General features: G+C 33.8%; 2 protein-coding genes across 3 annotated transcripts in view; both read left to right on the plus strand.

Moving 5' to 3' along the window:
* LOC148309159 (uncharacterized) overlaps window positions 1–9046 on the plus strand; it is a 466414-nt gene extending 457368 nt beyond the window's left edge. For both annotated transcript variants that reach the window (XM_088260540.1, XM_088260541.1), the window contains one exon: window positions 2628–9046. In XM_088260540.1, the coding sequence (XP_088116666.1) occupies window positions 2628–3277 (650 nt within the window). In that variant the 3' untranslated portion in view covers window positions 3278–9046. The remainder of the gene's footprint in view (window positions 1–2627) is intronic.
* Window positions 9047–11203: 2157 nt separating this feature from the next.
* p (WD40 repeat domain-containing protein pink) lies at window positions 11204–21266 on the plus strand. Its single transcript, XM_088260534.1, has 5 exons — window positions 11204–11362; window positions 13658–13768; window positions 14557–14811; window positions 16248–18539; window positions 20425–21266. The coding sequence occupies exons 1-5, from the start codon at window positions 11264–11266 to the stop codon at window positions 20860–20862; spliced, it is 3195 nt and encodes a 1064-aa protein (XP_088116660.1). The 5' UTR covers window positions 11204–11263; the 3' UTR covers window positions 20863–21266.
* Window positions 21267–22269: the final 1003 nt, after the last annotated feature.

A 22269-nucleotide genomic window follows, 5' to 3' on the forward strand; every position in this document is an offset into this window, starting at 1 on the left:
AGATATCGCATTCCGACTGCATTCAGTCTTTCATTATTCTTTTCCCAACCCCATGCTTCACTTCCATCAGGGCTGGAACCAAGACTCCATTGTGTACTGCCAGCGTAGTGTGTTATGTTAATATTTATTTAAATCACCGTGTTATCCCACAAAGTAAAATTCAAATAAATAAATTTTTGAAATTGATAAATTGACGGATTAATTTTTGCCTTAATAACTTAACTAAAAAAAGTCGTTTCAATTGTTTAATATTCTTTATAAAATATTGCAAACAAAATACTAAAATTACATTTTTTCGCAAAGGACGGTGTCTGCATTATGACAAGATTAAAATTAAAAGACGTAGTTTCCAACTTTTAACATTATCTTTTTCGAGCCATGCTCGAAAAGTAGTCTCTCTATTAATTTTCTGTTGTCAACAAAATGAAATTTGTGTATTTTTAAACTGACTAGAAAATGCTATTGGACACCATGATGCGTGAAATTTAATTATAACAAGAAAACATTGTTCGGTATTTCTTAATTAAAATGTTGTTTTTGGCTCGAAGATAAATATAAACTATAATTTTTAAAATATTATCAATATTATTTACATATAAAAGAATTTGTGGTTGGTCATTTTTACTTTTATTTATGTTTTTACAAAAATGTTAGTAATATCTATTAGTAAGTATAATATATAACTATTATACTTACCGAGATTTTTAGATGACCTAGTTGGAAGGTTTAAAATTGATATTTAAGGGTCAGGAAAACCTACAAATTGAGAAAGACAGTTATATTTTGATACCTACAAATCTTATTATCTGTTTTTGGAAAACTGCCAATAAGTTTCTTCAAAAAACTTAAGCGTTACATAAAATTTCAATTTCATTTTCATTTGTTTACTTCAGCGTTATAAAGGGAACGTAAGGCTGAACTAGGGAATATTAAAAATATTTAGAACAGTTATTTAAGGTGGTATGGACATGTGGAGTGAATGGATAACGAGAGAATGACGAAGAAAGTATATTGTAAGTAGGTACTGTCAAATGTGAGCTCGGCACGATCAGATCAATGAGAACCTAAAATCTGGTGATGTCAAAAGTCTGCGTAATCAAATGGCAAGTACGACTAGATGTATGGATGTGAGGGAAGCTAGGAGTGTATTTCAGGACAGAAGAATGTGGCGTTCCATTCTCTCTTCCTACCCCTGCAGTGAAACGGCATGACGGTTGTAGTAGTAGCTTTATGATACTCAATGTTAATAAATTATGAACACGAATTAAAACAAATAATATTGATAAGGACAGAGTTACCTAGAATCAAAAAGAAACAATATTCCATAAGGGTCTATTTAAAAAAAATATTTAATAGTTGCCTAGTAAAATTATCTTTGACAAGGATTTTATTTAGGCATTTATAGCATATTTAGTTTATATTTCTTAAAAAATTATAGTGAATGTGTTTAGTTAATAATAAATGGATAAGGTTGATCCCTCAAAACAATACAATACATATGGTACAATACAACACAATGGATTCAATATCTTATATCAATCAAGATTTGTCACATAGTTCATTTGTTAGTCTTATTCGTCTTGTCCTGAAAAGGGAGTAGAACGTCTTGGTTAAGAAATGGTCTAGATTTCCTTCGACCCTGCGCAAATTGGCGGCCATTTCAGGCCTTCATCGCTCCGCTCACAATATTGGAAGCGATGGCATTACAAAATGGCAGTGTCCGCCATTAATAATAGCTCATCTCGATGTTGCGCGTGTAGGACGTAATAAATTACCGAACGGCTAGTAATATTCATTTACGAAATACGTCCGCCGCATCGTTTTCCGCTGCTTTGAAGGCCCGTTTCCGCATTTCATATTATTTTGATGCGAGATGAGCGCTCCAGTGTCGGAGCGGGCTGTAAACAAACGGACCCTTCTATAAATCAAATGCGAATCTCAGTCGTGCGACTGGACCTATAAACGTTTCACTGGCCGAGAACCATACCTATCGCCTACTGCCCGAAGCTCACCGCTTTCTGCTTATCCACCTATAAATACATTCGGATGAATCAGACTAAATTGAGGCGGTGAAAATCAGCAGTGCATTCAGTGCGGCAATTTACAAAAATAAAAAGCGAGCCGTAATAGTTCGCAGCAATGCGAGAGATTTATCGCACAATCACAGTTCCTGGAAGAATGTGGTTATTGATGCGATCCAGCATCTCTGGACAGCTACTAAAAAAAAGCAAAGATTGCATGTAACCTTGATGATTTTTTTTGACGATTTAATCATACCTTCTTCTGCGATATTTTCCTGAGTACTGAGCAGATGACGTTACAGCATCTATCATCAGCCTTGATCTAAATAGTTTAGTGAAGCGCAACATTTGATCAATTCAGTGATATTTCAACAGAATTTCGTGAACGCAATGTGATTAGTATTGGATTCCCAGTTTAGTGAAATATATTTGATTATTACAGTAGGAATGTATTTTAATATATGCACTGTGATATTAACAGTTAGAGGAAAGCAATAAGCCAAATTATTCAAATGTAATAAAATAATATTTGTACATCCAAATAGATATATTTTTGATGACACATCAAATTTTGATCATTCGTTAAAGGTGTATTTTTCTTTCCAGTGTGGGGAGCCGACACAGCGTACAAAACTAACGACGAAGCCGCCGACAAGGGAAAGATGGTGCGACAGCAAAAGCGCGACGGCGAAAACAAACCCCACATCAAGCGGCCCATGAACGCCTTCATGGTCTGGGCGAAGGACGAGAGGCGGAAGATCCTCAAAGCTTGTCCGGACATGCACAACTCCAACATATCCAAGATACTAGGAGCCCGATGGAAGGCGATGTCCAACGCCGAGAAGCAGCCCTACTACGAGGAGCAGTCGAGGCTTTCCAAACTGCACATGGAGAAGCACCCCGACTACAGGTACAGACCGCGTCCGAAGCGGACGTGTATCGTCGATGGGAAGAAGATGAGGATATCGGAGTACAAAACATTGATGCGTACTCGAAGGCAGGAGATGCGACAGCTGTGGTGTAGAGACGGCGCTCCCGAGCTGGGCTTCCTATCTCCCGGGAACGAGCTGACTTCTCCGGGGACTTCAGGCTCCGGGAGGCCATCAGCCTCTCCGCCCGGGATGATGAACGGTGCGGGGCCGAGCGACCGGCCCTACTACTACCCCACCGATAGCCTCTCGCCTCCGGACGCCATGGCCTTCTCGCCCGGGAACGGCACAGCGTACGACTTGAGTCCGGGAAGAGAGGACGATTGAGCCGAGGCCTACCGGGAGAGACCCCAGCCCTGGTTCCCCTTTCCCGGATCCTATGGACCGTTCGCGGCCTTCGGGCACCAGCTGCCCCCTCGACCGGAGCCCTGGTAAACCTTCCCTACGCCCGACGAAGCGCCATTAGCAACAAATTCTTCGCAATAAGTAGACGTATTTATTATTTTTCCAATTGTTCGATTCTCGGTGTTAGGCTAAGTCCTTCGAAATGATCGATGTCTATAAATTATATTAATCCAAGTATTGCCATTGAATTATTGTTTTAATTGGTTACAAACCGTAGTACGCTTTGCATTGTGTTGTACTTAGATACTGCGCATACAATGTAAACGGTAGTTGTATCATTAAAATTATTATTAAAAAAAACATGTTATTAGAAATTACGATAGTTTTGACTCTTATGGGTATGATCAGGTAGCAGTATATAATAATTCTTAAAATCTAGATACTTAATTTTATCGTGTAAATTTGACTACTCTGTAAAATTCTGTAAATAGTATTCCCGTACTTACTAACGGTTAAAATGTTTTTTTTTTATGCAAATATTTAATTTCGATGTGGTAAATTCTCAACTCTCGTAGGGACAGTACTCGCAAAATGTATAATTCCATTTCGGATTACACGAGATAAGTAGGTAGCTTGCCGCCATATTATACAATATATTTTTTTATTCTCATCGAAGAATACTCATTATATAACTCTTAATATAAGTGGTTGTGATTCTGTTTGTTATTTAAGTTAGAGTGTGTTTTAAATATTGAAAGTACCTTTATATAAATAATTTGTTTTATGATGTTGAGTTTTTAATATATTTTTCCCGGGGTAAATTCACTAACTTTTGTAAATACTTAATAAAATATTTTTTGTACAGTAGAATAAACACAATTACAATTTTTTTATGACAGCGAATAGAGTATTAAAGGTCTCACGTAAATAATTGTAATAATTTAGTTTGAAAAAATATAAATATTCATGTAGTGCCATAGAATATGAGAAAATATACATAGCCTATCTAAATAGTTTATTTATAATAGTAGTTTGCAAAATTGTTCAACAAATTATCGACCGAATTTGAATAATATCGTTTTGTAAAAACATTCCAAATAGACCATACATTTGTTTTTAACTACTAATGTTTTATAATGATTATTTTTTAATAAAATTTAATTGAATACTGTAAGACGAACAAAAAAGCATCTCACATCTTATGAATGCATCATGAAAAAAAATCATAAAATTAATTCCGTTTTAATATCACTGTTGATATGTTGTATATTTGTTATCAACAAAATATATCTACCGTTTCCCGGCAAATTATCGTATACATCAAAACCCAATTGTAAAGGTGATGTTTTTTTTGTTTTAAATATCTCAAGTTGTTTTGGATATTTTGCATAGCATTAAAAGCGTAACTTTAATGTTGTCAACGTTTATATTTAGGTTTCAAAAATTAATTCTAGGGATTATGGAGTTTAAGACACTTTTTTAAATGTTAACACGAATGTTATAATTTATTATTTGGTTTCTAAAAAGGACATTCAGATTATATATGAAGAAAAACTCTTCCAACGCATGTTAAATGTATTTTATAAGACTTTAATTTCATGTGTGATATCATTTTTTTACAATCTCATACGATAATTTGCCGGGAAGGGGTTGAATATATCATTTCTACTATCCCATGATAAGTATATACTATAGGTTTATCTACTAGATTAAAATCTATATCTGCTTTAAAACGTGCAATTTATATCTACCAAATAGGATCGTAAAAAACACATTTATTAATAAAAGTACATAGCGAAACAATTATAAGCATTTTTCTGTCTTATGTAAATTAAAATAGGCATAACAGGACAACAATTAGATATTATATAAACAGTTTTTGCTATGTGTGAAATACTACAATACAATAATGTGGAAATAGTATATTACTTATGTAATATGTACATAGATAGTATACATACCCAAGAATTTTCATAAACGAGGATGACTTTAAAATAAGGCCATTATTTCTGTAAATAAAATATTTTTAAGTATTATTTGATGCCAGTAAATGCTGAAAATCATTTCATTACGATATATATTAGTACCTTAGTAAGCACCGTTGCGATTATTATTTTAAGCAGTATATTTTGTAAATATTAAAACATTATTATAAACACATCAACTTGGATTTTTGTGTTAAGTTATTTATTTATAGATTAGTATGTTGTTAGGTGTAATGTGTAGCAAACTTCATAAAAACGAATTTCGTATAAGAAAGAATGGTCGAATATAAATGTATTTGTAGTTTAATTATTTGGACATATTTGAAGTACAGCGATCACATTCATAATTGTTGATAATCTCACATATTATTATTTATGGCACTTAAAACAATATTTGAAAAAAAAAATCTTATTTTTCATAACCATGAACTAAAGAACATTTTTTCACATTAATAATTCCTTAAAAACTATTTTAAAAAACACGTTATTTTTATAAAAATACTCCACTCCATAAGAAGTCGAGAATATGACTTTTTATAGAGCTTTTTCATTTACTTTTTTTAAATCGTATGATTAATAGTTAGGAATTTATACTAGATGTTTACAATAAATTCTTGAATAAAAATTCATGAGAATTAAAAAAAAATCAGTATCTTGTAAAAAATAAAACGTTCAATGAGTTAATAATATGTATTTATACGATGACAATTTTATATGTTTACTCGAATTTATATAACACACTTATCTGCATATTGGTGGTGGTGCACTGGTTATACAGACGTTTCCATCAGAGTTGACCCAATCATAGTACTAACACAGAGGCAACAAGCGCTGATATATCAACAGAAATGATAGCATGCTGAAAAATCAAAATATTAGATTCAAGAAGATAAAGCATAAAAAGTGAAGTCCCTACACAATACTTGTATGTGTAGGGACTTCACCTACCTGTAGTTTTAGGCCTATATGGTTAAACAGGACCAACACTTTATTGTGTGTTTTCAGGTCAACTCTGATGACAGCGCCTGTACCTCTAAAATGCATAAAATAAGTTATTTATTATTACCACCTCCGCAGATAAGTCTGTCGCTAAGTAAGTAGATTTTGCTATCGAAAGTATTGCCAGTGTGATTTCTTGTATGGCAGCCATCAAACGTAATGTTGCCATAACACAAGTGAGAAATTATGTATAAAATAACATAATATTATAGGAAACTTTTCCAAAATGTGATCACTTGCCAGTTTTTATGACTTATTAATTTAGCATGATATTGTCTAAGGCCCGTACTCACCAAATATTCTTGCTAAAATTACACTTTTCTTTTTTTTCTATCAATTTAAAAAATCGTGTAAAACTTGTTTGCTTTCTATGTTGAAGATTTTATGTATTTCTCAAAATAACACATATCGCTCACTCCTTTCAAGAACGTCATAAATCGAAAATCGTCAATTTTCAGTTGTGCGTGTTTTCGGAATGCCCAGAAAATGTACTATATCCCAGCAAAAGAGGCATATTTTAAACTTAATATTTACCCGCTACAGGGCAGAAAGTTTTGTTTTTGCATTTTGAATAAAATGTATTGTTAAGTTATTTTTTTTAAATATACTAAATATTTTTCAAATGGAGAAAAAACCTTCAGGTTTTACCTAAAAAGATCTGTTGCACAGTAAAAAGTTCAAAAAGTGGCTTGATATTTATTTTTAAAACATTGTATTATATTTTTGAACTTTAAAAACGTTCTCCTGAAAAATCAAGTATTTTGATTTATGACGTTCTTGAAAGGAGTGCGCGATATAACACAATGTTCTCAATATAACACAATGTCTTACACATTATTTTTTTTGCTAAATGAAAAATTAAAGGTATTTATTTCATTACATCAATTTGTTATGAATTAAAATAATTTATAAAAAATAAAAATTTCTTTGATAATGAACTTTTTATGAATTGTTATTCGTATGTAAAAACTACACAACTGTGCATACTTTGCGCATTCGTGACATATTGGTTAGCGCGTTAAGCTGGAGATCCCGTATTCGATTCTCAGGGGGGTCTAAATATATAGTGATGTTTCACTCTAATCACCCTGAAGGCAGGACTGATCACCTTGATCACCTCGTCGCGTAATTTAAAAAAACAATCCTGCATCAAAATGATGCAGCACCCCTATGCACCATGTTTATTATGTTTCCAGTTCAACAATATGTACTTTACATACATATTTGAGTATTGTTTAATAGGTTAATGAGACAAGCTCTTGATCGCCAAATGACCTAATAATTCAATTCAATTTATATGCACTCATTTTTTTTTAATAATTGAACACAGTTGGGTGTTTGTTATATAAGAATAACAATTTAAAAATATTCAGTATCAAAAATATTTTATTTCATCATTAATAAACATTTATTTTAAAGATTGACTCGAAAATATTTGAGCAATATCATTGTATTAAATAATGAGCTTTCTTCAAATTCTAGGGAATTTCGACGCTTTTGTGTATTCATCACATGTTTTCTACGGTAATCTTAATACTAATAAATTATTTCTCATAATTTGCTGATGTACATAAACAAAATACATTATTCACTGTTATTTTTTGTAAACACACTACCTTTTTACTAGGCTATTCGAGTATTTAGATGTAAGTGGATGTATTTGTGCGATTATTATCTCAAATGTAGGATGTAATATCAAGTTATTTAACTAGTTTTTAGAAATAGTCTTTAAGATGTGGAATTGTCGACAAAAGAGTTATGTGAATCTTCAGCGAGATTGTGAAAAGTAATTCCATTGTGAAAAGTAATATAATCTGTATATATAAACTTACATTTAATAGATTACTACACTTTTATTCTTCCCTGACTTTCGAATAAGCAGACACTTTATACATCAACAGTTAATTTTTGAAAATTATATGAATGTAACACATTTTTCCATATTCACTTTAGAGTTTACAGTATAATTTATTATACTGTAAACACTTAAAAAATATGTACAACAACATCGTAAACCATCCAATTCGCTTCTGTGGCTAAATGAGTAAATGATAAACTATCATTCATTAAGTCTTCAGTTCAATTCTTGGATGGGAAAACTTAAATGCGTTAACATTACAGTTTTATGTTAGATTGGACCTTCAGATAGGGTCTTCCGCTTAAGCAAATAATAGAATGAAAAAATACATATTTATTTTCACCCCCTTCCCTGGTAATCGAACCCGAGACCTCCAGCTAACCACTACAGAAATAATATTAATAATTGGTGTGTTTTTTTGATTTTTTATAAAAATCTGTATGCCAAAATATGATGTACACTGTTGTACTAATATTGCATATGAAAATGGAAATATTATTGTATATGAAAATGGAAAAATGTGCGTAATTTCTTACATATAAATTATTACTACCTATTTAGTATTTTCTTTTTTATAATGGAACGGACCATTATGTATTATCCAATGAAGTTATGTTTACTTTTGTTTTGTTTTATTGTTAATTTTTAAAAATTGTAGTAGGAAAAGTATCGTAATTGCTTGTAATCCATGAGGGTACACGCTACCCTCATACTTGCCTCACCTTTCCACTTCATAATGTTATTACGTAGATTGTATATCCAGAAATAGTCAGAATATTTCTGTTGCTATTTATTTTGACCTGATATTGTTGTAGCATAAAGTTTAGTCTAAGAATAGGAATTTATTATAATAATTGTAATATTTGAAGGCTCATTATTGTCTATCGTGCCAAAATGAAATATAATCAATATAAAAAAGTTTGTTGTTTTATTTAACATGTCAACGGCCCAGTTATACATGGTAGATCTTTTCAAAATAAGCTATAGTGGACTAAAAGATTCTCTTAATTCTAAAGTCCACTTCTGCTTGTTTTTAATGACAACTCACCAATGAATTTGTATATAAAACATCCCCTAAATGTACCTATACTAGAATCAACTAAATCAAAGGTTCGAAATGGACCGCAGAAATCAAAATTGTACTCCTATGACACCTCTCCGCATCCAGATGACGAATAGGGCACTGAATTTATTTATTTATTTCAAAACACATTACATACATAAATCATATAAGTATACATATAATATTCCCGATGAGTAATTTCTGGTGTGTTGAGATGGTTTGGACGTGTAGAACGAATGAGTGAGGAAAGAACGGTAAAACAAATTTATGAGGCGAATGTTAATGGGAAAACAAGCAGAGGAAGACCGAGAAAAAAATGGCACGATCAGGTGTGCCAAATACTTGAAATTGGTCAGGTTAGGAGTCGTAACAATCGGCGGGTATGTATGAGGAGATGCATGAACGTGGAAGAGGCGAAGAATGTTTGCAAGGACAGAGTGGTGTTGGGCTCTATTCTCACTGCCTACCCATGCGGGGAAACGGCGTGATGGTTAGTTAATTAGTTAGTTAATAATTTCTATTTCTCATTTTGGGACGTGGGAATTAAGGTTAACAAGACTGGAACACAAATAATAAAGTAACAAAAAAGATTTTTTTTAAATAACCAAAAGTAATACTCAAACATGGCAAAATATAAAAACAATAAACAGGGATAATAAATAGGCACAAAAAGCATATTTAAAAGAAATTATTAAGAAAACATAAGGTAAGAAGCATATTTAAAATAAACAAATGAGAAAATATAAAAAACATAAGGTAAAAACAAAACAAGAAAATATGACTAAGTGATTTGTTTACATTGCACAAATAATCCCACGTATGCATAACCTATGCGTGGGTATACAATATAAAATGTACAAGATGTTATGGATTCAAATTCAACATACTTAGAATAAAAAATAAGGTGGGAATTAAATATTTATATCTAATAAAAAAATATTCCAAAAAATCATACTGTTTTAACACATGACTTTAATCATATGAAGGCAAAGCGATTAGTCCAGAATGGGATATATTTGACGGATGACGGAAGTAATGTGTTCATGGTAAAGGATATTACTGTTATTGGGGAAAATAATAATAATGATATTAATTTGTAGGAAACGAGAATATCCAGGACACTCTTAAATCTAAATCGTAATCTCTTTTAAAACTTGTACTCTTATGTAGTAAACAAGTCCCTTGAGGTCAAGGTGAACTTAAAGAAATATGAAATGTATGCATTATCAGCAAAATAAACAAAATGTGTATTAAGCATGAGCGATGAATGAATGCAACAAAAACATATTTATAGTATCAATATTATTTTTGATAACAAAAACCGAAATAGACATATTTATATAATCATGATAAAATTTAAAAGAAAACATTCGTTTTTAACCACTTGAGTGAATGCCGAAACAGTAAATAAAATATAATCATGACCATTACATTATCAAAAGGCAGGACAATTGATACAAATCTGATAAGAAATTCGTATGGACATAAATAAATAAATTTTGCTGTCCGAAGAAAGACTAATTTGTTTTAAACTATCTATGTTATTAATCGCGGGTTGCATCCATCATGTGAAATACAATACACGTGAGTAATTTATAAAATTCTTCATTCACGGCTTGCGGAGTGACTCGAGCGGTCGTACAGGGCTTCGAGGTTAGAAACCCTCATTTTAAAAGCCGGGGTTAATATTCGCTGAATTTTTCCGATGCCAAATTTTAGCAGAGAAATACCAAAATATTCAAAGCTTTATGAAGGTGAAGGTTGAGAGAGAAAGAAAAAGATAAATCACAAGTAAATATTCAAGCTCCTGCTTTCTGCAGTAAGAACCTACTGGTTAGGGTATTTTCCGATTAATTTTTAATTTTGATATTATATAAACAACCTTATGGCGATGTTATTAGAGATTAATTTAAAATAATTCTTTGAATCAAAAATCTAGCCGTGCGTATAAAATACATGTATTGGTTAAAAATATTTTTCCTTCTGGCAACCCGACTAACTGTCATGAAGAATTGTCAATACAGAACGTCGCGAATGTGTTGAAATCATCCCAAAATAGAACAATGGACCAAATGGACGGGCAAATACCGTATCTCTTATCGGAATGGCCCGACGTTACATCAATAATTAGTTATCCACTACAATGCACCCAACGAATTAAGGTATTTTCCATAATTTTTGTCATATAAGATTTAGACCCCGAATATGAATCCAAAGTCTAGCCCACTTTTGACGCCATATATTTCGGTTTACTCACGGAAAGCTTCATAAACCGATTATACATTTAGCTCCGATATTTCTCACCAATTTGCAAATATAGTTTCATTGATTGTAATAATTTTTATTGATTTTTTAACGTTGTATTTCATTATATCTTTAGGTAATGTAAAATATTTAATATTCTAAAACGACGCATCTCCGTAATATCAAAATATAATTGCATTTTAAATCTAACCAAAGCTGATTACATTTTATGGATAGTAATTTCCTACCTATAATTTTTTTATTAATCCACGATATAGGTTATTTAGTCCAGTTAGTGATAAAATATTATTGATCCAATATTTTTCACTAAAACCTTCTTGACAAATCATTCAGGGTTATAATTATGATTATTTATTTAGTATTATAAACTATCTAATGTAATAACAAATGTAAATGGACATTTATTTCTTTATTTACGGCTGAAGCCAATTTCACTAAAAAATATAACCAAAAATAGAAAATATAGCGATACATGGTAAGTATACATAGCATTGATTTTGTAAGCATGTAGAAATAGTCAACATTTCTTCTTCTTCTATACTTACCATGCAGGTCCCCCCGATGTCGACTATCACTTGAGAGTAATTGTCCTTGTCTCGGGCAGCTCTAAACAGCGCCTCAACGGTTCTGATCCCCGTCCAAACTCATATATTCCGGAGCCAGGAGATATGCCTCCTGCTACTTAAAAATAAACATTTGATACATTGTTGTCGGACAGTTTTTCATCAACCTCGACCCTTACTGTACTCAGATAGTTTGCCGCCCGACCCACAGTATTGTAACCGACGTGTTACCCGATGTTTGCCGATCGGGGCCCGTCGCGTCTACCGCAGCTCGGCTTTGCCGTTATATGTGGCAAGCCGCTCTCCGCAGCCCAGTCCGGTCGGTAGCAAGTAATACCGAACAATATCCACTGGCCCTGAAAAGGCCTCCGACTTAGTATCGGGCTTATGGATACCAGACTGAGGTACGGAAAGCAGGTTCAAACGTACTCATTAGCCTTAAAAAGGGCTTTCCAACAGTCCGTTGTTGGTGCAGTGAGACGGCGAGTCAGGCGAAGTCCATCGAGCGAAGTCTTGAGGCGAAGGAGCGTAACGACAAGTAAATAAAAGACCGACTTGGTTTCCGCACACATTTTATTTTGACAAATAGGGTCGCCTAGCCTTAGAGGTTTAAACTTCTACCTAATGGTAAATGTACCATTACGCAGTACTTTTCCACACTAACGGGCCCCTTCTGCGGGTGACCACGCTCCCCGCTCCCCGCCTTCCCCTCCGGGCGAGCGGAGCTCAGTCAGTGCGCCCTCACTGTACGGGCCACATCGAGAGCAAATACATAATACATGGCAAATACATAATCATATTAGAGCAAATACATAACACTAATTTCTATGACCCTATACCTATCGCGAGGGCTGTTCCTTCGTCGTGGCAAACAAATCCTTTATTTAAGGAACAGCCTTTAGCTTATAATTCTTATACATGATATACAAATGACATGATAGTTTTTAATCTTAACTAGGAGGGCTGCATGTCCGTAACAAGTATACTAATCACAAGTAACTGCAAACCCAATTCCCATCCGTACAATGTTTTTAGGTCTCTCGCGCTCTACCAAAAGTAAGTACAAAGTACGCTTATAAGCGTCTTCCGCTGTCTTCCAACAGTATGTAAAAAAACGCTTTTAAGCATTTTCCACGAATAATATGTTAATTTTAGCATCAAACATAAGAAGACAAAATTGGCAGTCACTTTGTGGTAAAATGTATCCATTTTTAATTTAAATTTTACTTAGTAGTGTTAATTATGTATAGTGGTATTTACTAAGCAAAACTGAAACAAATAAATAAAATATGACGCAGAATGCTTTTACATAGAGTTATATATTATTAGATTAAAACCAATATTTTTAGCTTTTCCACTTTATTTTTATTTGACCAGCGACCGGGTTTCGTCGTTACCGACATCATCAGACTGGTGATTCCAGCCTGATTTCAGTAATAATATATTAAAATGCAATTCCATCACGAAGTGTCAGTGGATAATATAAATGTATTAAAAACATGGAGTTATTGTAAAATCAATACAGATATTACTCTGCCAAGAGCAGTAATTCCAACTGCTATGAAGAATTCATAAGTCTGCATTCTAATTCTGTAATTTCCATATATTTGTAGCTTTGTATGTTTTCAGTACACCTGTTTTGACGTTTCCAAAGGATTGCTAGTATTTGGAGCTACGAGTGGCGGATTGTATGTATTCACACGGGATCCCTGTTCATTTGTACAGCTTATTCCAAATAAAGTAAGTATTAGAACTTTCAAAATGACTTTGTTATAAAATTACTATACTTATATCCTATTGTAATTTATGCCCAGCTTCTTCTACGAAGTACCGGGGTGATGTGACTGAATTTAGAAATTTAATAATTAGTTTGTGCTGTGTTTATCACTGATTGCAGTCGGGTCATTTTACTGTCTGTCAGACCCGTGTGTATATTGATGGACAGCATCAACTGACAGATTCTTGCAAAATGAGTGGGGAAAGAACTGTAAAACAAATATATAAGGGGAATGTAGTGGTAATAGCAGAGGAAGACAGTGGAAAACTTGTCATGGTCAAGTGTTTAAAATACTTACAGCGCACTTGAGATGATATTGATATGATATAAATTAGCAAAATGTTATTGTATGTACTGTTAGAGCGCTTGTGCACTGCACTGAATTTCACTGTCCGGGAGTCCGTTTAAAAAAAAATAAAAGCGACTATGACTTACAACATTTTGAGTGTGTCCAAATACTTAGCCCCGTAAATGCCCAGACTTCCATATTCTTCTTCATCTTTGATGAGATGCCAAAAAAAAAAAATTATAATTATAATGACTATGACAGTTTAGTGTGATCAAATTTGCGTGCACTGTGATCATGCACCGATCATGCACATCCATCTGAAGAAAGACAGCCAAAAGCACAAGCCAACCCAAGCCAATCATCTGTTTTATCATGCTAACCGGACTGCCGGACAGTGAAATTCAGTGTTGTGCACAAGCGCCCTTAGTGTTATTTTACTTATCTTTTCTTTACAAATTCCAGGAAGGGGCCATCACTCACATCAAGATATCCCCCGACGAGAAGCAAGTTGGTTTTGCGACGTGCAAGGGGACCGTTTGCGTCTGCGACTGCGGCGACGCGGGCAGCGGCTCCTACGTCCGCTCGCCCCTCCTCCAGAGCTCCAAGGAGCACCAGGGCAACGAGGTCACCGCCCTTGTCTGGAACAAGTCCAGCTCGGAACTCTACATCGGGGACGACGCGGGGACTGTGTCGGTGCTGCATCTGTCTAAGTACATTGTAAGCCATCAATCTACTTTTTACGCGTATTCAGTCGTCCCTTGTAATTGAATGATAATATCATATATGCAAAGCTGCAAATAGTTATTTAATGGATACAGAGGGAGCACAGTATTTACGATTCTTTAAAGTACCATAGAATGTCCGCCTCCGTAGTGTAATGGTCAGCACGCTCGGCTACCGTTCTGGAGGACCCGGGTTCGATTCCCAAGGGGGGTAAAAAAAATGTAAGTGATTTTTTCACTGTAATATTTATTCAATATTATTACCCTGGACTGGTACCTGAAGCGGAGGGCTGATCACCTTTCCTTCATGTGTAAACGATCAAGATAACACTGCATTTATATGACGCAGTGCCCTATACATCATTGGGGTGCGGATAAGGGTTTTATTATTATTATTATTACCATAGAATGGCGCTACTGGAACTTTGATGTGTTACTTGAACCCAGTACAAAAAAATATTTAGATCTGTATTTGGTCTACAATAATGAATGTATCGACATGATTCATTGTTTCCCTGACAGGTGACACTTTTTGTCACGATACGTTCATTATTGTAGATCAAATACAGATTTAAATATCTTTTTTGTGCTGGGCTCAAGTAACACATCAAAGTTCAATTAGTCTTTTTATGCTTTCAGCCCCGTACTATGGTATTTCAAAATAATTAACAAGAAAAACATAATTTTTTTAAATTTATGTTTTAGACAAAGTTTAAGATTTGTTTGCTGATGTCTTTCTACTGCCTTTTTAGTACAAAGTGTAAATTTAACTATAAATGTTAAAAAAGTAAATTGATAATTAAACATGATGTGAAATGTAGCACACAAAATAAGTTATAAACAATACATACATATGTCACATAAATATGGACAAATTATTCATCTATATGTGATAGTCGCAAAGCAGACACATCTGTGTAGTGTCACAGGCGTGTGTGCTAGCCACGGTTGTATTGGTTGTGCAACTTGTAGATAGTCAATATCACAGCGATTCCTACATATCGCTCACTCCTTTCAACAACGTCATAAATAAAAAAATTGTAAATTTTCAGTCATGCATGTTTTCGGAATGCCCAAAAAATATACTATATCCCAGCAAAAGCGGTATATTTTTAACTTAATATTTACCCGCTACAGGGTATAGAGTGTTGTTTTTGCATTTTGAAAAAAGGCATTGTTTAATTATATTTTTAAAAATAATAAATATTTTTCAAATGGAGAAAAAACATTCAGGTTTTACCTAAAAAGATCTGGTAAAAAGTTGAATAAGTAGCTTGATATTTATTTTTAATACATTTCTTTATATTTTTAAACTTTAAAAACGATCTCCTGAATTTTTTTTTGTTGATATATGACGTTGTTGAAAGGAGTGAGCGATATGTATATGGTTGTATAGTATTTTTGTAACATTTGTTTTCTCCGGTTTTACAGACAAAAAATGTATTTCAATCATCAGCTTTCTCCCTCATGCATCTCGACTCCAGAATTGTTCAATTCGACATCAAAGAAAACATGCTTCTCGTCTCTACGTTGACGAGATGTTTCATCTGCGATACGATAAGAGAACAATACCGACAGATCGGGCAGAAGTTGCGGGATGGACTGTTTGGAGGCTGCTTCTTTTACACGTGCAAGGATGAAATCCCTACGATGGAAATACCGGACAACCCTCAAAGAAAGGAAAAGGCTTTCCACGTCGTCGAGGACGGAGTGGCCATCGAGAACTGCGATAATCTCAACCATATCAAAGTTTTTTCATCGCGTCCCGGGTCCAGATTTTGGGAAGTTCAAATCGACGGAACGGTTATTTGCACGCATCAATTTAAACAACTCCTAGCTACTGCGCCTTCGAGAATCGTGACAAATAATGATTACGAAACGCAAACCTTCGATCATGAAGTAACAGCTACTGATACTTACCCCGCACAATCTTTAAACTTTTGCAAAATATTCATGTTGCTACACAAATTTATTTTTACACACACTAAAGATGGCATCTATATCTTCGATCCGAAACATCCGTCAGTTGTGTTATGGAGCGATAAGTATTCTGACATTGTTGACGGTAAAATAATCGACGGACTGATATATCTCTGGATGGGAAACGGTAACATGGTTTCGTTAAACTTTTGTTCTGTGGAAAAATTTCTACTCAAATGTTTTGTTAATCAAAAGTATAAGCTTTGCGCACAAGTCTGCTCGTCGCATCTCAGTTCCCTGATGAACACAATTGCCAGGCATAAAAAGATCTACATGCTTTCCGGGCTGGGTGAGAAATTAAACGATATTTCGGAGCACGATTTGTGTGACAAAATTAATCCGTTTTTAGAGGAGATTGGCAAAATTAAAAAAAGTAGCGGTCAGAAGTTAAAATCCGGTATTTTCGTCGTGGATAATAGTTATCTAGCCAAAGCGGCGTCGCAGGACGAAGATATTTTTGAGGAATCCGATTCTCACAGCAAAACGAGTTCCGAAGACACCGACTCTATGCTCTTTCAAATTTCGCCGGACGCCCTTCAAGCTATTAAAGGATTCGGTAACTCCGTTTCGGACAAACTCAGTTTGGGAACGAAAAGCCTGAAGAAAACTTGGGATCACTTAGAAGATAAGATGAAGAAGTTAGGCGGAGAGAGTACTATTAACGAACCCCTCGACGTCAGATCCAACGGGCGAGAGGAACCCGATATTACTCTAGAGAACTCGAGAAATGCTCAGCACGATTCGGATGACATCATCGTTAAAAAGCGCACTCATTCGAATAATTCTTCGGAAAGAGAATCGTCTCCAAAAGTGGAGAAGATAACTAAAAGTCTCTATCACCATGTCAAACTGAGCGATATTAACAAAATGGATTACAGCGAAACTGTTTATTCTCTGCTATCCGATATTACCTGTGATATTAAATATATTTACGCTATTGTAAAGGACGTGGAAGCGTTCATGATCGCCTCGGGAGACTCTCCGGAATACTCGGCCTACCACTGCGGTAAGGTGTTTCTGCAATACGTCAGTAAAACCCCCGACGTAGACGAAACAATAAACTCTGTGATCGAGAACGAAGACATTTGTTCGTATTTTCTACAGGCATTTATAAATATAAACTCGAATATGGATCGCTATCCGAGCTGCGAATGCGGATACCCGATCCCCAACTCTCACTCTAGTCAGACGCCGCTTTTTTCAAAGTTGATCGACATTTTTATAGAGAAGCGCTGGAAGTGCGCCCAATCCGAGCAATGCTACGACATTTGTAAAAAAGTGCCTTACATGTGGAGGAAGATATTATTCTTACGTAGAAATGAAGACTTACTGAATATATTGCTCTTGATCCTTCAGATACTAGACGAAGACCTCATATATTCCTACCTTCCCAAGTTCACGGTGACAACGTGGGAGCGAGCTATAAAGCTCCTTAGCGCATTAAGAAATAACGAATGCCTCAACTGCGGGCGCAAATTTCAATACCCCGATAAGAAAATCCACGAAAACAACATGCTAAGCTGGGACGCCATCGGTTCCCTCATAATCAAATCCGTCGGGTGTAAAAACGCACCTCAGATTCTGCAATCCTGGGCCAACTTGATACCTGTCGGAGAACTGACCATCAAGTTCTACCATACTTGCATTTTTGCGAAGCTTTTTGAAAAGTATGACAGTACAATAGTTGCCAAACTCGTAGACACGATATATGAGGCTTACAATTTTGAAGATGCAGTAACAGAGGTATGTATAAGAACCGATATTTATCACTGATATTTAGATATTTAGCCTTAAAAAAAAATAGTGGTATTTACTAAGTAAACCATTAATTTTAAAAAAATGTTACAATGGATTTAAATTCACTGCTAAAGTCATTAGATTTTTACGACATTTTGAGTATGTCCAAATACTAATAAAAGAGTTTCTCCTCAATAAAAAGCTTCTTTTCATCTCACCGTCTCTAGTGAAGTTCTAGTGATTCAAGAACAATGTTTCAAAATTGGTTCATATATACTACATATAACTTCCAAGAATTTGAGTAGTGTGGTAGAATTGGTGAATGTTACACGTGTGTAAAGTGATCACTTAAACCAGCCTACGACGGTCGTCAGCCCCGTAAATGCCCAGACTTCCATATTCTTCTTCATCTTTGATGAAATGTAAAAAAAAAAAAAATATTTAGATTTTTAGTATAAATTTAATTTTTCAATACCACTGTCTTAAAATCTATTTTGACGCTTGTTTTGACGCATTCGGCATCATTATCACACACCGTATTTGATAACACTGTGTTTGATTATGATACGGAATGTATTGAAACATGAGTAACAATAGATTTTAATAAATAGAGGGTATTGAAATAAAAGATATTATTACAAAGTGACTGTCAAATCAGTAAAGTCTTTTCATTATTATCTTAAGAACAATTTTAAAAATTTACCCTTTTCGAGATACCAAAATAAATTGACCTTTGGTTGTAAATTGTGGTCTAATTAAATGTTTTGTTTACTAAGTAATTTGAAAATACGAATCACAGTGCAACTTCAGAAATCCGAAGTAATTAGAGCTGTGGTTTGTTCGGATTTGAGAAAGTTTGGAGTTTTGAATTCAGATTTTTAAATTTCAATGTAATATCGCAGTACTTGAGCTGCAGTCCAGGTACAGTACTATGTACTTTATTAACTTTTCAATCATTTTCAAACAAAATTTTGTTTTCTCCAAAAACTTATTCGGATTTCCCGGGATTTCGGTATTCTGAGGTTTGGACTTTCGGAATTCCTCTTTATTAAAAAAATTATCAAGTGTTTCTGAATTGTAATAATTCAAATTTAGCAGTTGGCAACTCCTGTATTTTTTCTAAACTGCCGATACAATACAAAAATGTAGGAAAATACCAATTTTTGTCTCATCACTTGATGTATTCCTTTTTTTAAATATCTTCATCTGTGGTCTCAATCCTGTGGATTGGTCTGCAGCAACAAATTACACCTCCTTTGCCATTCCTGCTATGATGCAAAACCCGCTTCAGCTCATCATACATTGAACAGCCCAATCCTCATATATATATCCTTAAAATATATTGGTACGGAATATGAAAAACCCTATACAGATTGTGAATATTTAAAGCACTAACTTTGTGGATCATTGTAATACATTATTTGGAGGAGTAAAATTACTTTGTTTTTTATATCGTTTCGATACTAGTTTCCGCAACAATCTGTTGCCTGCCCTCTTCAGAATTTGTTCCATAACTTATAAAACAAACAAAAAGTTATAAAACAAACCCTGAAGAGGGCAACAGGTTGTTGCCGAAACTAGTTGGTATATATTAATAAAAGTAAATGGATAAAAAAACAAAGTTATTTTTTTTCTCCAAATAATATGGTATAAAATGTTGTTTTATAAATATATCCAAATTGAAACAAGGTTTATTGGATTGAATTCTACATTTATTTATGTATATGTTAATATGTGACATGTTTCGTCTTATTAAGACATTATCAAACACTCGAGTACTATTTACCCAACAATTCAATATGGAATTATACCAACTGTCTGCAGTTACAAAAAATAATATAATATAAACCCTATTAATGCAAGGGATACATGATGAAATACTATTTTTCAGCTCACAAAGCACCTCAAGAGCTGTCTTCACAGCGAGCTAGTCCACACGGCCCTACCGCTCGTTGTGGCCTCGAAATCGCCTCACTGGGGCCTCAAAGTGACCCCGAGTGCTCCGCCGGAATGTGACCTCGAACTGAGCGGCGAAAGTGAGATTTTCAACCAACCAGACCTGCTGCAAAACCTCTCCGTTCCTAGTACTTCCACCCAAGTGAGGAAACTCTCGACTTACGAAGTCGGGATGAACTTGGAACAAACTTTGGATTATTTAGGAGACATTTGTCCTAATAAAAACTGTCATCACTGTTGCCTTCCGCTTGAATCTAGAGTACTTATAGCCGATGGAGGACTTTGGGTTTTTTCATGTGGCCACACTTTCCACGGGGTTTGCTTGACCGTACTGAAAATAAAGCTGTGCCCACTTTGTTATAAGGGTAGATAAATTCTCACTGAATATTTATAAATCTGGAAAAAAACATGAGTAATTGGATAGTTATTTCACATTGTATTTTTCTCAAAATATTAGCAATAAATTTGGCACTCAACTATTGATACTCGTATATTGCTACTATATAGCTAAAACTTGATAACAGACCAATTACTAAGGCAGGAAAAAATGTAATGTTTTTATTTATTTATTATTGACAGTAAAAGCTTGTTAATTAAAACAATGATTTACTGTAATTTATGTATTTATATTTGATTTGTCATCACTCCGCGGCATATATATTTGAAACATAGATAAACAAAAAATACTTTCAATGTTTAACCTATACATGGGTATACTATATATGTTAATATAATGTGGTATGTTCAATGAAAAAAAAATCTTTCGATAATCAAAAATTTCTTAAAAATCATTAAACACAATATTTTGAACATAAAATTCTTCTTTCTGGCCTGTAGCTGCACCCAAGTGGTGCATAGGGTACTGCATTGGGACTATGCGGTGTCAATTGGATTGTCGATTATATAAAAGTAGGGTGGATAACTAATTTGACCATAAATAAATGTCTTGTGAATGAAAACATTTACATTTCAGATAAATTTTTATGTATTCAGAAATATGTATCCAAATCTCTGATGCATTAAGTTACATTTTGTATAATTTATATTTGAAGCACTAACTTTGTGATTTTCCATTTTATAATTAAAATGTAACTTTGTTTTAAAATCACAATGAGTATTTTATTATAACTTAATTATATTTACCACTTAATTATACCACTTCTTTATCAAGACTGATTTAAGTATTAATCAGTCTTGATAAGAAAGCAGTTATAATAAAATATTTACAATTTTTTTACTACAAAAATGTAAATAATATTTGTATAAAACCACTCACGGTGAGTGGTTATATACTAATAAAATTAACATTTTTGAAAAAAAAAATAAAAAAAAATGATTAACCACAAAGTAAATGCTTTAAATATTAGTAATACACATTGAGAATATAAAATATTTATTGTGATTTTAAAACAAAGTTACATTTTAATTACATATATTACAATTTTTTGTTTAATTTTTTTAATTCCTAATATTATTTTGAATCTCAGGCAATTTTTCTCGCCCATTTCAAATTAACAAGTTCCATATAAAATTTAATTTAAAAAACAAATTATCACAAATTCCTTATATTGTTTTAATTAACAAGCTTTTGCGGGATTGTTTCGCTTATGTGTTCCTTAAGTTAAAAGCACATTTAATTTGATATTTTATGCACAAACCATTATTAACTTTGTATATTTGTAATTGCTTTTGCGTATATCACTAAATGTTAGAATGTATAATGTTCTGTAACTATTGTTTGAATATCCCACCGAATTTAAGACGTGCTATGGAGAGGCTA

The sequence above is a fragment of the Brachycentrus maculatus genome, unplaced genomic scaffold, assembly GCF_059751285.1.
Source record: "Brachycentrus maculatus isolate JH-2025_06_01 unplaced genomic scaffold, ASM5975128v1 h1tg000138l, whole genome shotgun sequence".
NCBI lineage: Eukaryota > Metazoa > Arthropoda > Insecta > Trichoptera > Brachycentridae > Brachycentrus > Brachycentrus maculatus.